The sequence below is a fragment of the Arachis hypogaea genome, chromosome 20 (assembly GCF_003086295.3).
Source record: "Arachis hypogaea cultivar Tifrunner chromosome 20, arahy.Tifrunner.gnm2.J5K5, whole genome shotgun sequence".
NCBI lineage: Eukaryota > Viridiplantae > Streptophyta > Magnoliopsida > Fabales > Fabaceae > Arachis > Arachis hypogaea.
In genome coordinates this window covers 14363339-14378550 of record NC_092055.1, presented here as the reverse complement: position 1 = coordinate 14378550, position 15212 = coordinate 14363339, and the positions used below count along the sequence as shown (strand labels likewise).

The 15212-nt window shown below is 40.3% G+C and overlaps 1 protein-coding gene across 1 annotated transcript; it reads left to right on the top strand.

Annotated features, from left to right (window-relative positions):
- The first annotated feature begins 10435 nt into the window (after window positions 1-10435).
- LOC140182961 (uncharacterized) lies at window positions 10436-10906 on the top strand. Its single transcript, XM_072230943.1, has one exon. The coding sequence runs from the start codon at window positions 10436-10438 to the stop codon at window positions 10904-10906; it is 471 nt and encodes a 156-aa protein (XP_072087044.1).
- Window positions 10907-15212: the final 4306 nt, after the last annotated feature.

The window sequence follows — 15212 nt, the reverse complement described above, 5'->3', positions numbered from 1 at the left end:
GTTTACAGAGAAGAGAAGCTCTCAGAAGAGGATGAAGGTGAATGTGAAAAAGTGGAGGTGAAGGTGAAAGTGAAGGATGAAAAGGGTTTCAAGGTTTGTGAAGAAGAAGATGATCAAGGTGAAAGTGAAAAGTGAGAGTTTGGTTGAAGGTGAAGGTGAAAAGTGAAGTCTGGTTGAAGGTGAAGGTGAAAAGTGAAGTGCTTTACAGAGGTGGCTTGAGGTTCTTTTTATAATGTAAAACCATGATGAAGAGGACACCCCTTGGCCAATGGTTTTAGTCTGACATTTGGTTTACTGCTCTTTCCAAAATATCTTTAGGTACTCCTGTCACCTCAAGTCTTGTCAACGGAAAAGGTAGGAAGTTGATTCCACACGTTAAACTAAAGCTCCTGACATGTGACATTAGTGAAGGGACATCTAGTTTGGTTTTCTTTCAACTAGATAACACCTTTACACTCCAAATCCAACCAATCCACTTCCACCAATATAGTACCCACTGAAGAGAAATTCAACTCCTCAAGGTGTTCTTTTGGGTTCCATCCTTTTAGCCCAATACCTTTAAGAGGAACTTAACTCTTTTTTGACCATGTTTGTAGGTCATTATAAAAATTAATTATGTACAAAAGAGGTTTATATTTTTAGTACACAATCAGTCACCATGGAGGAGTCCTTGGATGAAAACACGTTGACAAGAGGTCTTTTGAAGACTCAAAGTTGTAGAATCATGTTCAACCAACTTAGCCTGGAACCCCACATTCAGAAAGTAGTGGCTAGAGCTCTAATAGGAGTCGTTCAGAAGCATGAAAAAAGTTTTGGGGGCGTCAACGCTCCGCTTACAAGATTAGAAAAGGCCCATGCAAATGCTCTGGTGTTTCGGGACCCTGACTTATTCAATGGGGAGTTCTACCATAATAAACCATTGTACGTGGAAGCAATGGTAGAAGGCATAAAGGTCAGAAGGGCCTTGGTGGATGCTGGCTCTGGAGTAAATATCATACCCACTCATATATTTCTAGAAATGGGAGGCTCTGCTGATCAGATAAGGCCTACTCAAGTAGGGCTCAATGCTTTTAATTAAGTGGGTGTGAAATCTAGAGGGTGTGTTAATGCTGTCTTGGAAGTTGGCCCCATAAAGACCAATAATAAGTTTCATGTGGTGGATGGAAGCTCTAGCTACCACATCCTACTGGGACGTCCATGGATTCATTTACATCGGTGCGATCCTTCAAGTTGGCATCAATGCATAAAGTCTAGCTGGAAAGGGAAGGAAATTAGCATCTCAGCCACTGTAACACCCTTTGATGCAGGAGAAGCACATTTAGTGGATGCAAATTTTTATGAAGAGCTTGCGTTACCAAGAGTCAACAAAATAAGGCCTGTATGGGAATGCGCCATCAGAATACCCAGACAAAAAGCAGTACAAAAGAACGCCCTGATAGAGGAAGCACCAAAAGAAAACACCAAAAAATAAGCAACAGCAATCGAAGACCTAGGGCTTCGTAAGGAAATTCTTCCAGGTGGAGGATATAGGTGGTTGGTGCACGAAATCGTGATTGTTTATTCCTTGGTAACGGCGCCAAAAACTTGGTATGCACGTTCATAATCTTGGTTCTTTGTCACAACTTCGCACAACTAACCAGCAAGTGCACTGGGTCGTCCAAGTAATAAACCTTACGTGAGTAAGGGTCGATCCCACGGAGATTGTCGGCTTGAAGCAAGCTATGGTCATCTTGCAAATCTTAGTCAGGCAGATTCAATTGGTTATGGAGATTTGATAATTAAAATATAATTAAAATATAAAATAGGATAGAAATATTTATGTAATTCATTGGTGAGAATTTCAGATAAGCGTATGGAGATGCTTTTATTCCTTCTGAACCTCTGCTTTCCTACTGCTTTCATCCAATCTTTCATACTCCTTTCCATGGCAAGCTGTATGTTGGGCATCACCGTTGTCAATGGCTACATCTCGTCCTCTCAGTGAAAATGGTCCAAATGCGCTGTCACCGCACGGCTAATCATCTGTCGGTTCTCGATCATGCTAGAATAGGATTTAGTAATCCTTTTGCGTCTGTCACTACGCCCAGCACTCGCGAGTTTGAAGCTCGTCACAGCCATCCCTTCCCAGATCCTACTCGGAATACCATAGACAAGGTTTAGACTTTCCGGATCTCAAGAATGGCCACCAATAATTCTAGCCTATACCACGAAGACTCTGATTGTAGATCAGGAGGCTAAGAGATATGCATTCAAGCTTGCTTTCATGTAAAACAGAAGTGTTTGTCAGGCACGCATTCATAAGTGAGAATGATGATGAGCGTCACATAATCATCACATTCATCATGTTCTTATGTGCGAATGAATATCTTAGAGAAGAAATAGGCTTGAGTTGAATAGAAAAACAATAGTACTTTGCATTAATTCATGAGGAACAGCAGAGCTCCACACCTTAATCTATGGTGTGTAGAAACTCTACCGTTGAAAATATATAAGAGCAAGGTCCAGGCATGGCTGAATGGCCAGCCCCTTAAACGTGATCTCAGAACATCTAATTAGTCAAAGACTAACCAGAGATATAAATACAATAGTAAAAAGTCCTATTTATACTACACTAGTTACTAGGGTTTGCAGAAATGAGTAAATGATGCAGAAATTCACTTCCGGGCCCACTTGGTGTGTGCTTGGGCTGAGCGTTGAAGCTTTCACGTGTAGAGGTCTTCCTTGGAGTTGAACGCCAGTTTGTAACTTGTTTCTGGCATTTAATTCTGCTTTGCAACTTGTTTCTGGCGTTTAACGCCAGAATAGGGCAGAAAGATGGAAAAACGCCAGTTTGCATCATCTAAAATTGGGCAAAGTATGGACTATTATATATTGATGGAAAGCCCTGGATGTGTACTTTCTAACGCAATTGAGAACGCATCATTTGGGTTTCTATAGCTCTAGAAAATCCACTTTGAGTGCAGGGAGGTCAGAATCCAACAGCATCTGCAGTCCTTCTTCAGCCTCTGAATCAGATTTTTGCTCAAGTCCCTCAATTTCAGCCAGAAATTACCTGAAATCACAGAAAAATACACAAAATCATAGTAAAATCCAGAAATGTGATTTTTATTTAAAAAATAATAAAAATATATTAAAAACTAATCAAATCATACTAAAAACTATGTAAAAACAATGCCAAAAAGCGTATAAATTATCCGCTCATCACAACACCAAACTTAAATTATTGCTTGTCCCCAAGTAACTGAAAATCAAATAGGATAAAAAGAAGAGAATATACTATAAATTCCAAATATCAATGAAACTTAGCTCCAATTAGATGAGCGGGACTAGTAGCTTTTTACCTCTGAACAGTTTTGGCATCTCACTTTATCCTTCGAAGTTCAGAATGATTGGCATCTATGGGAACTCAGAATTCAGATAGTGTTATTGATTCTCCTAGTTCAGTATGTTGATTCTTGAACACAGCTACTTTATGAGTCTTAGCCGTGACCTTAAGCACTTTGTTTTCCAGTATTACCACCAGATACATAAATGCCACAGACACATAATTGGGTGAACCTTTTCAGATTGTGACTCAGCTTTGCTAAAGTCCCCAATTAGAGGTGTCCAGGGTTCTTAAGCACACTCTGTTTTTGCTTTGGACCTTGACTTTAACCGCTCAGTCTCAAGCTTTTCACTTGACACCTTCACGCCACAAGCACATGGTTAGGGACAGCTTGGTTTAGCCGCTTAGGCCAGGATTTTATCCCTTTTGGGCCTTCCTATCCACTGATGCTCAAAGCCTTGGATCCTTTTTATTACCCTTGCCTTTTGGTTTTAAGGGCTATTGGCTTTTTCTGCTTGCTTCTTTTTTTTTCTTTTTTTTCGCATTTTTTTCTGCAAGCTTTGTTCTTCACAGCTTTTTCTTGCTTCAAGAATCAATTTTATGATTTTTCAGATCATCAAATAACATTTCTCTTTTTTCATCATTCTTTCAAGAGCCAACAATTTTAACATTCATAGACAACAAATTCAAAAGACATATGCACTGTTCAAGCATTCATTCAGAAAACAAAAAGTATTGTCACCACATCAAAATAATTAAACTAATTTCAAGGATGAATTCGAAATTCATGTACTTCTTGTTCTTTTGTAATTAAAACATTTTTCATTTAAGAGAGGTGATGGATTCATAGGACATTCATAGCTTTAAGACATAGACACTTAAACACTAATGATCATATAGTAAAGACACAAACATAAATAAAACATAAGGCTCAAGAACCGAAAAACAGGAAAATAAGAACAAGGAGATTAAGGAACGGGTCCACCTTAGTGAGGGTGGCGTCTTCCTCTTCTTGAAGAACCAATGGTGCTCTTGAGCTCCTCTATGTCTCTTCCTTGTCTTTGTTGCTCCTCCCTCATAGCTCTTTGATCTTCTCTAATCTCATGGAGAATGATGGAGTGCTCTTGGTGTTCCATCCTTAGTTGTCCCATGTTGGAACTTAATTCTCTTAGGGAGGTGTTGATTTGCTCCCAATAGTTTTGTGGAGGAAAGTGCATCCCTTGAGGCATCTCAGGGATTTCATGGTGAGGAATTTTCTCATGCTCTTGTTGAGGTCCATGATCTCTTGTTTGCTCCATCCTTTTCTTAGTGATGGGCTTGTCCTCATCAATGAGGATGTCTCCCTCTATGTCAATTCCAGCTGAATTGCAGAGGTGGAAAATGAGGTGAGGAAAGGCTAACCTTGCCAAAGTGGATGACTTGTCAGCCACCTTGTAGAGTTCTTGAGGTATAATCTCATGAACTTCCACTTCCTCCCCAATCATGATACTATGGATCATGATGGCCCGGTCTACAGTAACTTCAGACCGGTTGCTAGTAGGAATAATTGAGCGTTGGATGAACTCCAACCATCCTCTAGCTACAGGCTTAAGGTCCGGTCTTCTCAATTGAACTGGCTTGCCTCTTGAGTCAACTTTCCATTGAGCTCCTTCCACACATATGTCCATGAGGACTTGGTCCAACCTTTGATCAAAGTTGACCCTTCTAGTGTAGGGGCGTGCGTTTTCTTGCATCATTGGCAATTTGAACGCCAACCTTACATTTTCTGGACTGAAATCTAAGTATTTTTCCCGAACCATTGTAAGCCAATTCTTTGGGTTTGGGTTCATACTTTGATCATGGTTCCTAGTGATCCATGTGTTTGCATAGAACTCCTGAACCATTAAGATTCTGACTTGTTGAATAGGATTAGAGAGAACTTCCCATCCTTTTCTTCTAGTCTCTTGTCGGATCTCTGGATATTCGCTCTTTTTGAGCTTAAAAGGGACCTCAGGGATCACCTTTTTCTTGGCCACACTTCATAGAAGTGGTCTTGATGGACCTTTGAGATGAATCTCTCCATCTCCCATGGCTCAGAGGTGGAAGCAATTATCTTTCCTTTCCTCTTTCTTGAGGTTTTTCTGGCCTTAGGTGCCATTAATGGTTATGGAAAAACAAAAAGCAATGCTTTTACCACACCAAACTTAAAAGGTTTGCTCGTCCTCGAGAAAAAGAAGAAAGAAAGTAGTAGAAGAAGAAGAAAATAGAGGAGATGGAGTGAGATAGTGTATTTGGCCAAGGGGGAGAAGTAGTGGTTGTGATGTGTGAAAATGGAGTAGTGTTAAGGGGTTTATATAGGGGTGGGATGGAGGGTAGGTTTTCGCCATTAGGGTTGGGTTTGGGAGGGAAAAGAATTTGAATTTTGGAGGTAGGTGGGGTTTATGGGGAAGAGTGGATGGATGTGAGTGGTTAAGGGTATTTAGGGAAGAGAGGTATGAAAAGGTGCGAAGAGGAGAGAAGAAGAGGTGGGGATCCTGTGGGGTCCACAGATCCTGAGGGGTCAAGGACTTAGCATCCCTACTCCAAGTAGGCGTGCAAAACGCCCTTAGAATGCATGTCTGGCGTTAAACGCCAGCTTGCTGCTTGTTCTTGGCGTTTAACGCCAATTCCATGCTCTGTTCGGGCGTTAAACGCTAGTTTGGTGCTTGTTTCTGGCATTTAACGCCAGCTTGATGCTTCTTTCTGGCGTTAAACGCCAGTTTGATGCTTCTTACTGGCGTTTAAACGCCAGTAAGCTCTTCCTTCAGGGTGAGCTATTTTTAATGCTGCTTTTCATTCTGTTTTTGATTTTTCAGTAGTTTTTTGTGACTTCACATGATCATCAACCTAAAGAAAACATAAAATAGCAATGGAAAATAAATAGATATAATTAAATAACATTGGGTTGCCTCCCAACAAGCGCTTCTTTAATGTCAAGAACACTTTGAATGTCAAGATGAACATCAAGAACATGTTTTCGAAAATATTTTTAAGAAAAGAAAGACATGCAAGACACCAAACTTAGAAATTTTCAATGTTTAGACACTAACAAATTGAAATTGCATATGAAAAACAAGGAAAGACATGAAACATAAAATTGCAAAGATCAAACAAAGTAGATCATCAAGAACAACTTGAAGATCATGAAGAACACATGCATGAGTTTTCGAAAATTTTAATGAAATTAAAAAGATGCAATTGACACCAAACTTAAAAATTGATACAAGACTCAAACAAGAAACATCAAAATTTTTTTGGTTTTTATGATTTTATAAATTTTTTTTGGATTTTTCGAAAATTATTTTGAAAAAGAAAAATAAGGATTTCAGAATTTCTAATGAGAATTCCATGAATCGTGCAATGTTAGTCTAAAGCTCCGGTCCAGGAATTAGACATGGCTTACTAGCCAGCCAAGCTTTCAGTGAAAGCTCCGGTCCAAAACACTAGACATGGCCAATGACCAGCCAAGCTTTAGCAGATCATTACATACAAAAGCTAAATTGCTGAGAAAGACAAAGAAGCTCTTCTCTAATGATAGTTGAAACCTCGGTCCAAAGGATTAGACATGGCTTTATAGCCAGCCAGACTTCAATAGATCATCATGAAACTCTAGAATTCATTCTTAAAAATTCTGAAGAACATAGAATAATTTAATTTTTATTTATTTATTTTTTGAAAATTTTTCCAAAATAAAAAAAAAACAAAAACTTAAAATTAAAATAAAATTACCTAATCTGAGCAACAAGATGAACCGTCAGTTGTCCAAACTCGAACAATCCCCGGCAACGGCGCCAAAAACTTTGTGCACGAAATCGTGATTGTTCATTCCTTGGTAACGGTGCCAAAAACTTGATACGCACGTTCATAATCTTAGTTCTTTGTCACAACTTCGCACAACTAACCAACAAGTGCACTGGGTCGTCCAAGTAATAAACCTTACGTGAGTAAGGGTCGATCCCACGGAGATTGTCAGCTTGAAGCAAGCTATGGTCATCTTGCAAATCTCAGTCAGGCAGATTCAATTGGTTATGGAGATTTGATAATTAAAATATAATTAAAATATAAAATAGGATAGAAATATTTACGTAATTCATTGGTGAGAATTTCAGATAAGCATATGGAGATGCTTTTATTCCTTATGAACCTCTGCTTTCCTACTGCTTTCATCCAATCATTCATACTCCTTTCCATGGCAAGCTGTATGTTGGGCATCACCGTTGTCAATGGCTATATCCCATCCTCTCAGTGAAAATGGTCCAAATGCGCTGTCACCGCACGGCTAATCATCTGTCGGTTCTCGATCATGCCAGAATAGGATTCAGTAATCCTTTTGCGTCTATCACTACGCCCAGCACTCGCGAGTTTGAAGCTCGTCACAGCCATCCCTTCCCAGATCCTACTCGGAATACCACAGACAAGGTTTAGACTTTCCGGATCTCAAGAATGGCCGCCAATAATTCTAGCCTATACCACGAAGACTCTGATCGTAGATCAGGAGGCTAAGAGATATGCATTCAAGCTTGCTTTCATGTAGAACAGAAGTGTTTGTCAGGCACGCGTTCATAAGTGAGAATGATGATGAGCGTCACATAATCATCACATTCATCATGTTCTTGTGTGCGAATGAATATCTTAGAGAAGAAATAGGCTTGAGTTGAATAGAAAAACAATAGTACTTTGCATTAATTCATGAGGAACAGCAGAGCTCCACACCTTAATCTATGGTGTGTAGAAACTCTACCGTTGAAAATACATAAGAACAAGGTCCAGGCATGGCCGAATGACCAGCCCCCTAAACGTGATCTCAGAGCATCTAATTAGTCAAAGACTAACCAGAGATATAAATACAATAGTAAAAAGTCCTATTTATACTAAACTAGTTACTAGGGTTTTCAAAAATGAGTAAATGATGCAGAAATCCACTTCCGGGCCCACTTGGTGTGTGCTTGGGCTGAGCGTTGAAGCTTTCACGTGTAGAGGTCTTCCTTGGAGTTGAACGCCAGTTTGTAACTTGTTTCTGGCGTTTAATTCTGCTTTGCAACTTGTTTCTGGCGTTTAATGCCAGAATAGGGCAGAAAGCTGGCGTTAAATGCTAGTTTGTGTTGTCTAAGCTTGGGTAAAGTATGGACTATTATATATTGCTGAAAAGCCCTGGATGTCTACTTTCTAACGCAATTGAGAGCGCGCCATTTGGGTTTCTGTATCTCCAGAAAATCCACTTTGAGTGCATGGAGGTCAGAATCCAACAGCATCTGTAGTCCTTCTTCAGCCTCTGAATCAGATTTTTGCTCAAGTCTCTCAATTTCAGCCAGAAATTACCTGAAATCACAGAAAAATACACAAAATCATAGTAAAGTCTAGAAATATGATTTTTATTTAAAAACTAATAAAAATATATTAAAAACTAATCAAATCATACTAAAAACTATGTAAAAATAATGCCAAAAAGCGTATAAATTATCCGCTCATCAGTAGTGTATCCTATAGAAACTCGGGGGTCCAGCGGAGGAAAATTACCAGAACTCCCATGACCCCGACATCCTAAGTGTACAAGAGAAAGAACATCTTCAAAGCGACATAGGAAATTCCCCTCTCCAACTCCAAGATGAAGCAAAGTAGAAGGAGGAAGAATTGGAAGAGATTAATTTAAGGACTGAAGAACACTCTAGGCCTTTGTTCATGTGCAAAGCTCTAGGGGAGAAGGAGAAAAGGGATTTGATAGTGCTATTAACAGAGTTCAGAGATGTGTTCGCTTGGAGCTATGATGAAATGCTGGGGTTAGACCCAAACTTGGTAACCCACAATTTAGCTGTGAGGAAAGCAGCAATTCCTGTCAAGCGAGCTCCTAGAAAATTCTCTAATGAAATAGAAGCTCAAGTAAAGAAAGAAATCAAAAAGTTACTCGCAGCCAAATTCATCAAACCGATACAACACCCCTCTTGGTTAGCCAACATAGTACCAGTGAAAAAGAAGAATGGGCAGATCCGGTGCTGCATGGATTTTAGAGATCTAAACAAAGCTTGCCCTAAGGATGATTTTCCTCTGCCAGATGTTGATAGAATGGTAGATGCTGTAGGATTTGAAAGGTTCTCCTTCATGGATGGATTTAGCGGGTACAACCAAATTAGAATGGCTCCAGGAAATGAAGAAAAGACAGCATTTCGAACACCCGTAGGTAATTTTTACTATACTGTCATACCTTTTGACCTAAAGAATGTTGGAGCAACCTACCAAAGAGCCATGACTGCTATATTCCACAACATAATGCATGACTTTGTGGAAGACTATGTAGACGATTTGGTTTTCTAGTCAACATCCGAGAAGCAACACACAGAACACCTCAGAGCTGTGTTCACTAGATGCAGAAAGTATAGACTCAAGATGAACCCCATGAAATGTGCCTTCGGGGTGTCATCTGGAAGGTTCTTAGGATTCAGAGTCCACAAGGGAGGCATTTCAGCTGACGAGGATAAGGTTAAAGCTGTCCAAGATATAGAACCCCCGAAAGACATTAAGGGACTTCAGAAGTTCATAGGCAAGCTGGGGTACATTCGAAGGTTCATACCAGCATTATGGGAGCTCTTAGGACCCCCAAGACCTTTGTTGAAAGAGAAGAACACCTTTAAGTGGGAACAACGCCACCAAGCTATAATGAACAAGATCAAGGACGTTCTCACATCCACTCACACCTTGACTTCCCCTCAACCTGGTGCACCATTGAAGGTATTCTTAGCAGTAGAAGAAGAAGCAGTTAGTGGGTTAATTGCACAAGAAGGTGAAGGCAAAGAGAAACCCATTGCTTATGTTAGTAGAGCCATAAAAGGGCCAGAACAAAGATACTCCTCGCCAGAGAAACATTGTCTCGCTCTGGTGTACATCTCACAAAGATACCGACACTACTTTCAAGCACACCAAGTAGAAGTCGTATCAAAAAATGAAGGTCTCAGATTTTTAATCAAAAAGCCAATGTTGACTGGAAGAATGAGTCGTTGGGCACTCCTAATAAGTGAATATGATGTGAAATTGGTAACACCTACCACCATTTAGAGCCAAGCTTTAGCTGACCTCTTGTCGATATGTCCTGAAAAAGCAATGATTGAAGAGTTGCCGGATCAGATTCCAGGAACAATAGAGACTGTTCATGCTTGCAATGAAGAGGAAACATGGACCCTCATGTTTGATGGAACACCTTTGAATCCTCAAGGAGGGGCAGGGGTTGTCCTTACAGACTCCCATGAAAGAAATATGTCCTTCATGTTTCGATTGGATTTCTCTTGCACAAACAATGAGGCAGAGTATGAAGCGCTAATGCTCGGTCTAAAGATGGATCAAGAAGTTGGTATCAAGAAACTCCATGTCAAAGGAGACTCCAACCTAATAATACAACAGATCCAAGGAGGGTACAGCACGAAGGAAAGAAGTCTGGACTTATACAGAGAACAAGTGTGGCGCATGATGAAGGTATTTGATAAGATCTCATTTGAGCATGTACCCCAAATAGAAAACAAGCATGCGGATGCTTTAGCAACATTGGAGAGTAGAGTCACTATTCAAAATGGATAACATGATTTGGAACACGGGGTAGTTGAAAGTTCTGCCAGAAAAAGAAAGGATATCCGTGGAAGGAAAAACCAATGATTGGAAAATGCCTATACATGAACGGCTCAGAATGCTCAACATCACCAAAGAAACAAGAGGATTTTACCTCCTCAATGGTCAAATGTTCAAAAAAAGTAATGATGGAGTCCTCATGAAATGTGTAGGAGAAGAGGAAGGGAAAGAAAAATCAGAACAATTGCATGGAGCCACTTGCGGAGAAGAGGGCCCTGGTTTGTACCGAAGGCTCTAGAGGTGGGGTATTTATTGGACGAAAATGAAGTCTCATTGTGATGAATTACAAGCTTCCTGCAAGGCTTGTCAAGAAACAAAAGAAAGTACGCAGATATGTAATGTTCACAATTGGCAATAACCTATCATAGAGTACCTCGATGTTGGAGTTTTACCTTGAGAAAAAATAGAAGCTGAGAGATTGAAGAAGAAATCAAAACGCTACTTCTTGCAGAAAGGTGAGTTGTTCAAAAAGAGTTTTACCGGGGAGATGCTAAAATGCGTTTGAGATGAAGAAAAAGATAAAGTCTTGGAATAAGTCGATCAAGGAGTATATGGAAGACACCAAGGAGGAAGGGCGTTGTGGTATGAACTAATCCGGATCGGCTATTACTGGCCAAAAATGAAGGAAGATGCAATCAACTAGGCTAAGAGGTGTCTGCAATGCCAAAAGCATGCAAACTTGATACATGCACCAAGCGTGCAGAAGAACAGCCTCAAAACACCATACCTATTCCAAACATAGGCGGTAGATTTTGTGGGACCGATCAACCCCCCATAAATGGGAAAGAATAGATTCTAGTTGCAATAGAAAATTTCACCAAGTGGGTGGAGGCTGTGGCCGTCAGGGAAGCAAATGCTGAAGCAGTAGTGAGATTTATCAAAGAAAATATAATATGTAGGTTCGGGCCGCCAAGCGTTCTGGTGTCTGACAATGGAACCCACTTTGTTAACCAAAGAGTGTGGGGGTGTTCTTGAACAGTACCAAATCAAACATCACAAGTCTTCCCCCTACTACCCGCAAGGCAATGGCCAGGCAGAGGCTACTAACAAGAGCCTTTTGAAAATACTCACAAAGATGGTGACCGACGCCCATAAGGATTGGAGTGAATACCTACCACTTGCTCTTTGGGCTTACAGAATAACCAGACATGGAACAACCGGAGTAACACCCTTCTCATTGGTTTATGGGCTTGAAGCTGTACTGCCAGCAGAGATTGAAGTACCCACCGCCAGAATGTTGTTAGATGAAGCAAGGGATCATGAAGCTGAGTTTCAAGAGTTGGAAGAAAAAAGAGAAGTCGTGGGAAGCAAGATGGAAGAATACCACCGGAGACTAGCATTAGCTTATGATAAGCATGTTCGGCCCAGGGTGTTCCTAGAGGGTGATCTGGTACTAAAATCAGTAGACGCAATAATGAGGAAGATGTCTTTGCCAAAATGAGCTCCCAAATGGGAGGGTCCTTACATTGTTTCTGAAGTACACCACAATTGACACTGCATCCTGTTGGACCCAGATCATGGAACAACCACTGGCCCCATCAATTTCAAGTATGCCAAGAAGTACTATGCCTAATTTCAGCTTTAGTAGTTTGAATTTCAATTCCAAAAGGCTTCTTTATCAAGAGCCAATGTCTATGTTATATTATTTTACAAGCATCCTACAATGCATGAAAAAATTACATTAGCAATTATATACTCAAAAGTTGTGAATGATGAATCTTAAGAAATCTGTAGTACAAAATATTTCTAAAAAGTGAAGTGCCCCACCCTCCAGGCTCCTAAAAAAGAGAGAGCATAAATAGGGTAAGAAAGTTCTAGGTACCTTCCTTTTTTGGCCTGAAAAAAAGGTAGAGAAAAAAAAAGCAGTAGATAATCCTGCTCTTCTTAGAATCATACCCTCCCCCTGCAAAAAAAAGGTGCGTGTGTATCCAAAATAAAGTGATCACACAAGCATGTACAGAAAAATAAAACACCTGGAGGAGTATGCACAATATATATATATATATAAAAGAGGGGAAGCATAACACCCAAAAAGAGGTGTACAATGAAAGTCATAGAAACAGCATGACAAAAATATACTTTGTCAAAGTATTACATATTTTACAAAATAAAGTGTTGAAAAACTATCACAACCACAAAATATCACTATAAGAAATTACAGAAGAAGTAGCCTCCTTATGTTTGGCCAATTGCTCTCGCTCCTGGCTGACATTGGCTAACCTAGCCTTCATGGTGTTCAATTCAGATGTAAGTTTGCGAACCTTTTTTTGAAGAATAGAAACATCAGAAGAGAGGACATGATACTCTTTAGACAATAATTCTTCTCTAGCAAGATCAAGTACCCCAGGTGGAGGCTCCAATTTAGCAGAAAGATTCTCAAGCCAACGACCACTAAATTTAAATAACTTAAGGTTATTTAGATGATTTTCTACCATATTTCGATGAGTACCCCACAAGTCTGCAAGGGAGTATGAAGTAAAGAAATCCCATGCATCCAGGAAAGCTTGATACCTAAGCTTCTTGAAAAGGCAGTTTATGTCATTTGGAAGCAGGAAGGAAGGAGCCCGGGATGCAATCTCTGATAACAAATTCTTCGCATCGCCATCAAAATGCTCAAACTCATCACGGACAGAAACTGAAAAGCAAAACAAACAAGTAAGAAAACACCTTTTCTATCAAGGACTTGTAAAATGCTGGCACGCCTGACAAATGAAAAGAAATACAATGGAACACACCGGAAGAAGCACTAGCTGAGGGTTCCTTTGTGATATTAGAAGTGCTCGAAGCTTGAAATGTGGACTCAGAAACAACACTTGTACCTGCACCAGGACATATTGTTTGGATGGGAGTAACATCGCTTCTAGTAGGATCCCCTTAGCAGGTAACACCCGGCTCAATGTCAACATTGCTTTTAGAACTTGCTATTGCTTGTGGGCCACCTCGAACAACATCTTGGGTAGTACCCTCGTCAGGGACATCGCCAACAACAAATGAATTAGGAGAGTCCCCACTGACCCTTTCTTGGGAGCTCTCATCGCCTACATTTACCGGATTAGAAGGAGACTATGATGATTTAACAAAGCAAGCAGTGACAGAAGAACCCTTAGCTTATGCTGTCGAGGAAGGAGAAATTCCTGAGCCAGTGGAAATTGGTGAAGGTGTAGCATCAATGGAAGGCCTAGGTGGTTTTTTAAGAGACCTCTTTGCAACCTTAAGATTTGAACTCTCCACTTTACTGTGCTTGACCACTTCAGCAGTAACAACCGAGTCATCAAATTTTCTTTTTGAAGAAGGTGGATGTTTGTAACACCTAGCGTCCAAGTCTACAAAATACCAGCACAGAAGATACAACAGTCAAACACACAAAGCCCAAAAAAAGGGGAGAGAAAAACAAAAAAGAAGTGAGGAAACAAAAAACAAGAATCAGCAAAGAGCAAGTATTACTTGCAATGGTTGAAGGAGAAAGGTTGCCAGTCATGAAATATGGATCCTTGATCAAAACTGGAACAAATGATCTGACATTTGGAACGAAGGTACCCTCATATTGCCTAATATGCTTCTTCATACGCATGAGGTAATCCACATACTCCATTGTAACTCCCCATCCCTATCAAGAGGAACAACCAAGCAAGGATTATACTCCGAGAGTTCTTTTTGAAACAGAACCTTTTTCATTAAATTTTTCGGTGAAAAAAAATATGCTCCACATTTTTTGGATCTTGGTCCCACCCTAGTTGGCGACTTACCCTATCAGGACGGTAGATCACTGGACGGATCAAAGCTCCACAATGGAAGTCACTGTCCATAACAATCAAACCAGAAATGGGGGTAGGAGAAGTACACAGAAGCCAAAAGTCATAAGTCCCTTCCTTGCCAGTGGAAATATCATTGCGGTCATGTTCAAGACAAGCAGAATATATACGATGAATAACCGATGCACTAGGCTAGTAAGAGGTTATGTACGGGCGAAAACAAAAATATTCCTCCAAAGATTTGGAAGGATGAGCTGAGCCCCAAATCCAAGCACGAGGACTTGCCTTCTTATCTGGAAGTATTGTAGGGGGCTTACGGATGGGAGCAAACTGAGAGAACCGCTCAAAAAGAAAGAGTTGAAGAAATATTTCGTCAATGAAAGCCAATACTGGAAAGCGATCATGAGCAATCTTAAGTTGCTCAAAAATTTGATCAAGCCGCATATATAAACTGCCGAGGTACAGAAAAGCCAATGGCAGACGTTCTCCTCCAGCAATCAAGCAAG

Excerpts from the sequence above, each read along its gene's own strand:
- LOC140182961 (XM_072230943.1), top strand. The coding sequence starts at position 10,436 with ATGATTGAAGAGTTGCCGGATCAGATTCCAGGAACAATAGAGACTGTT.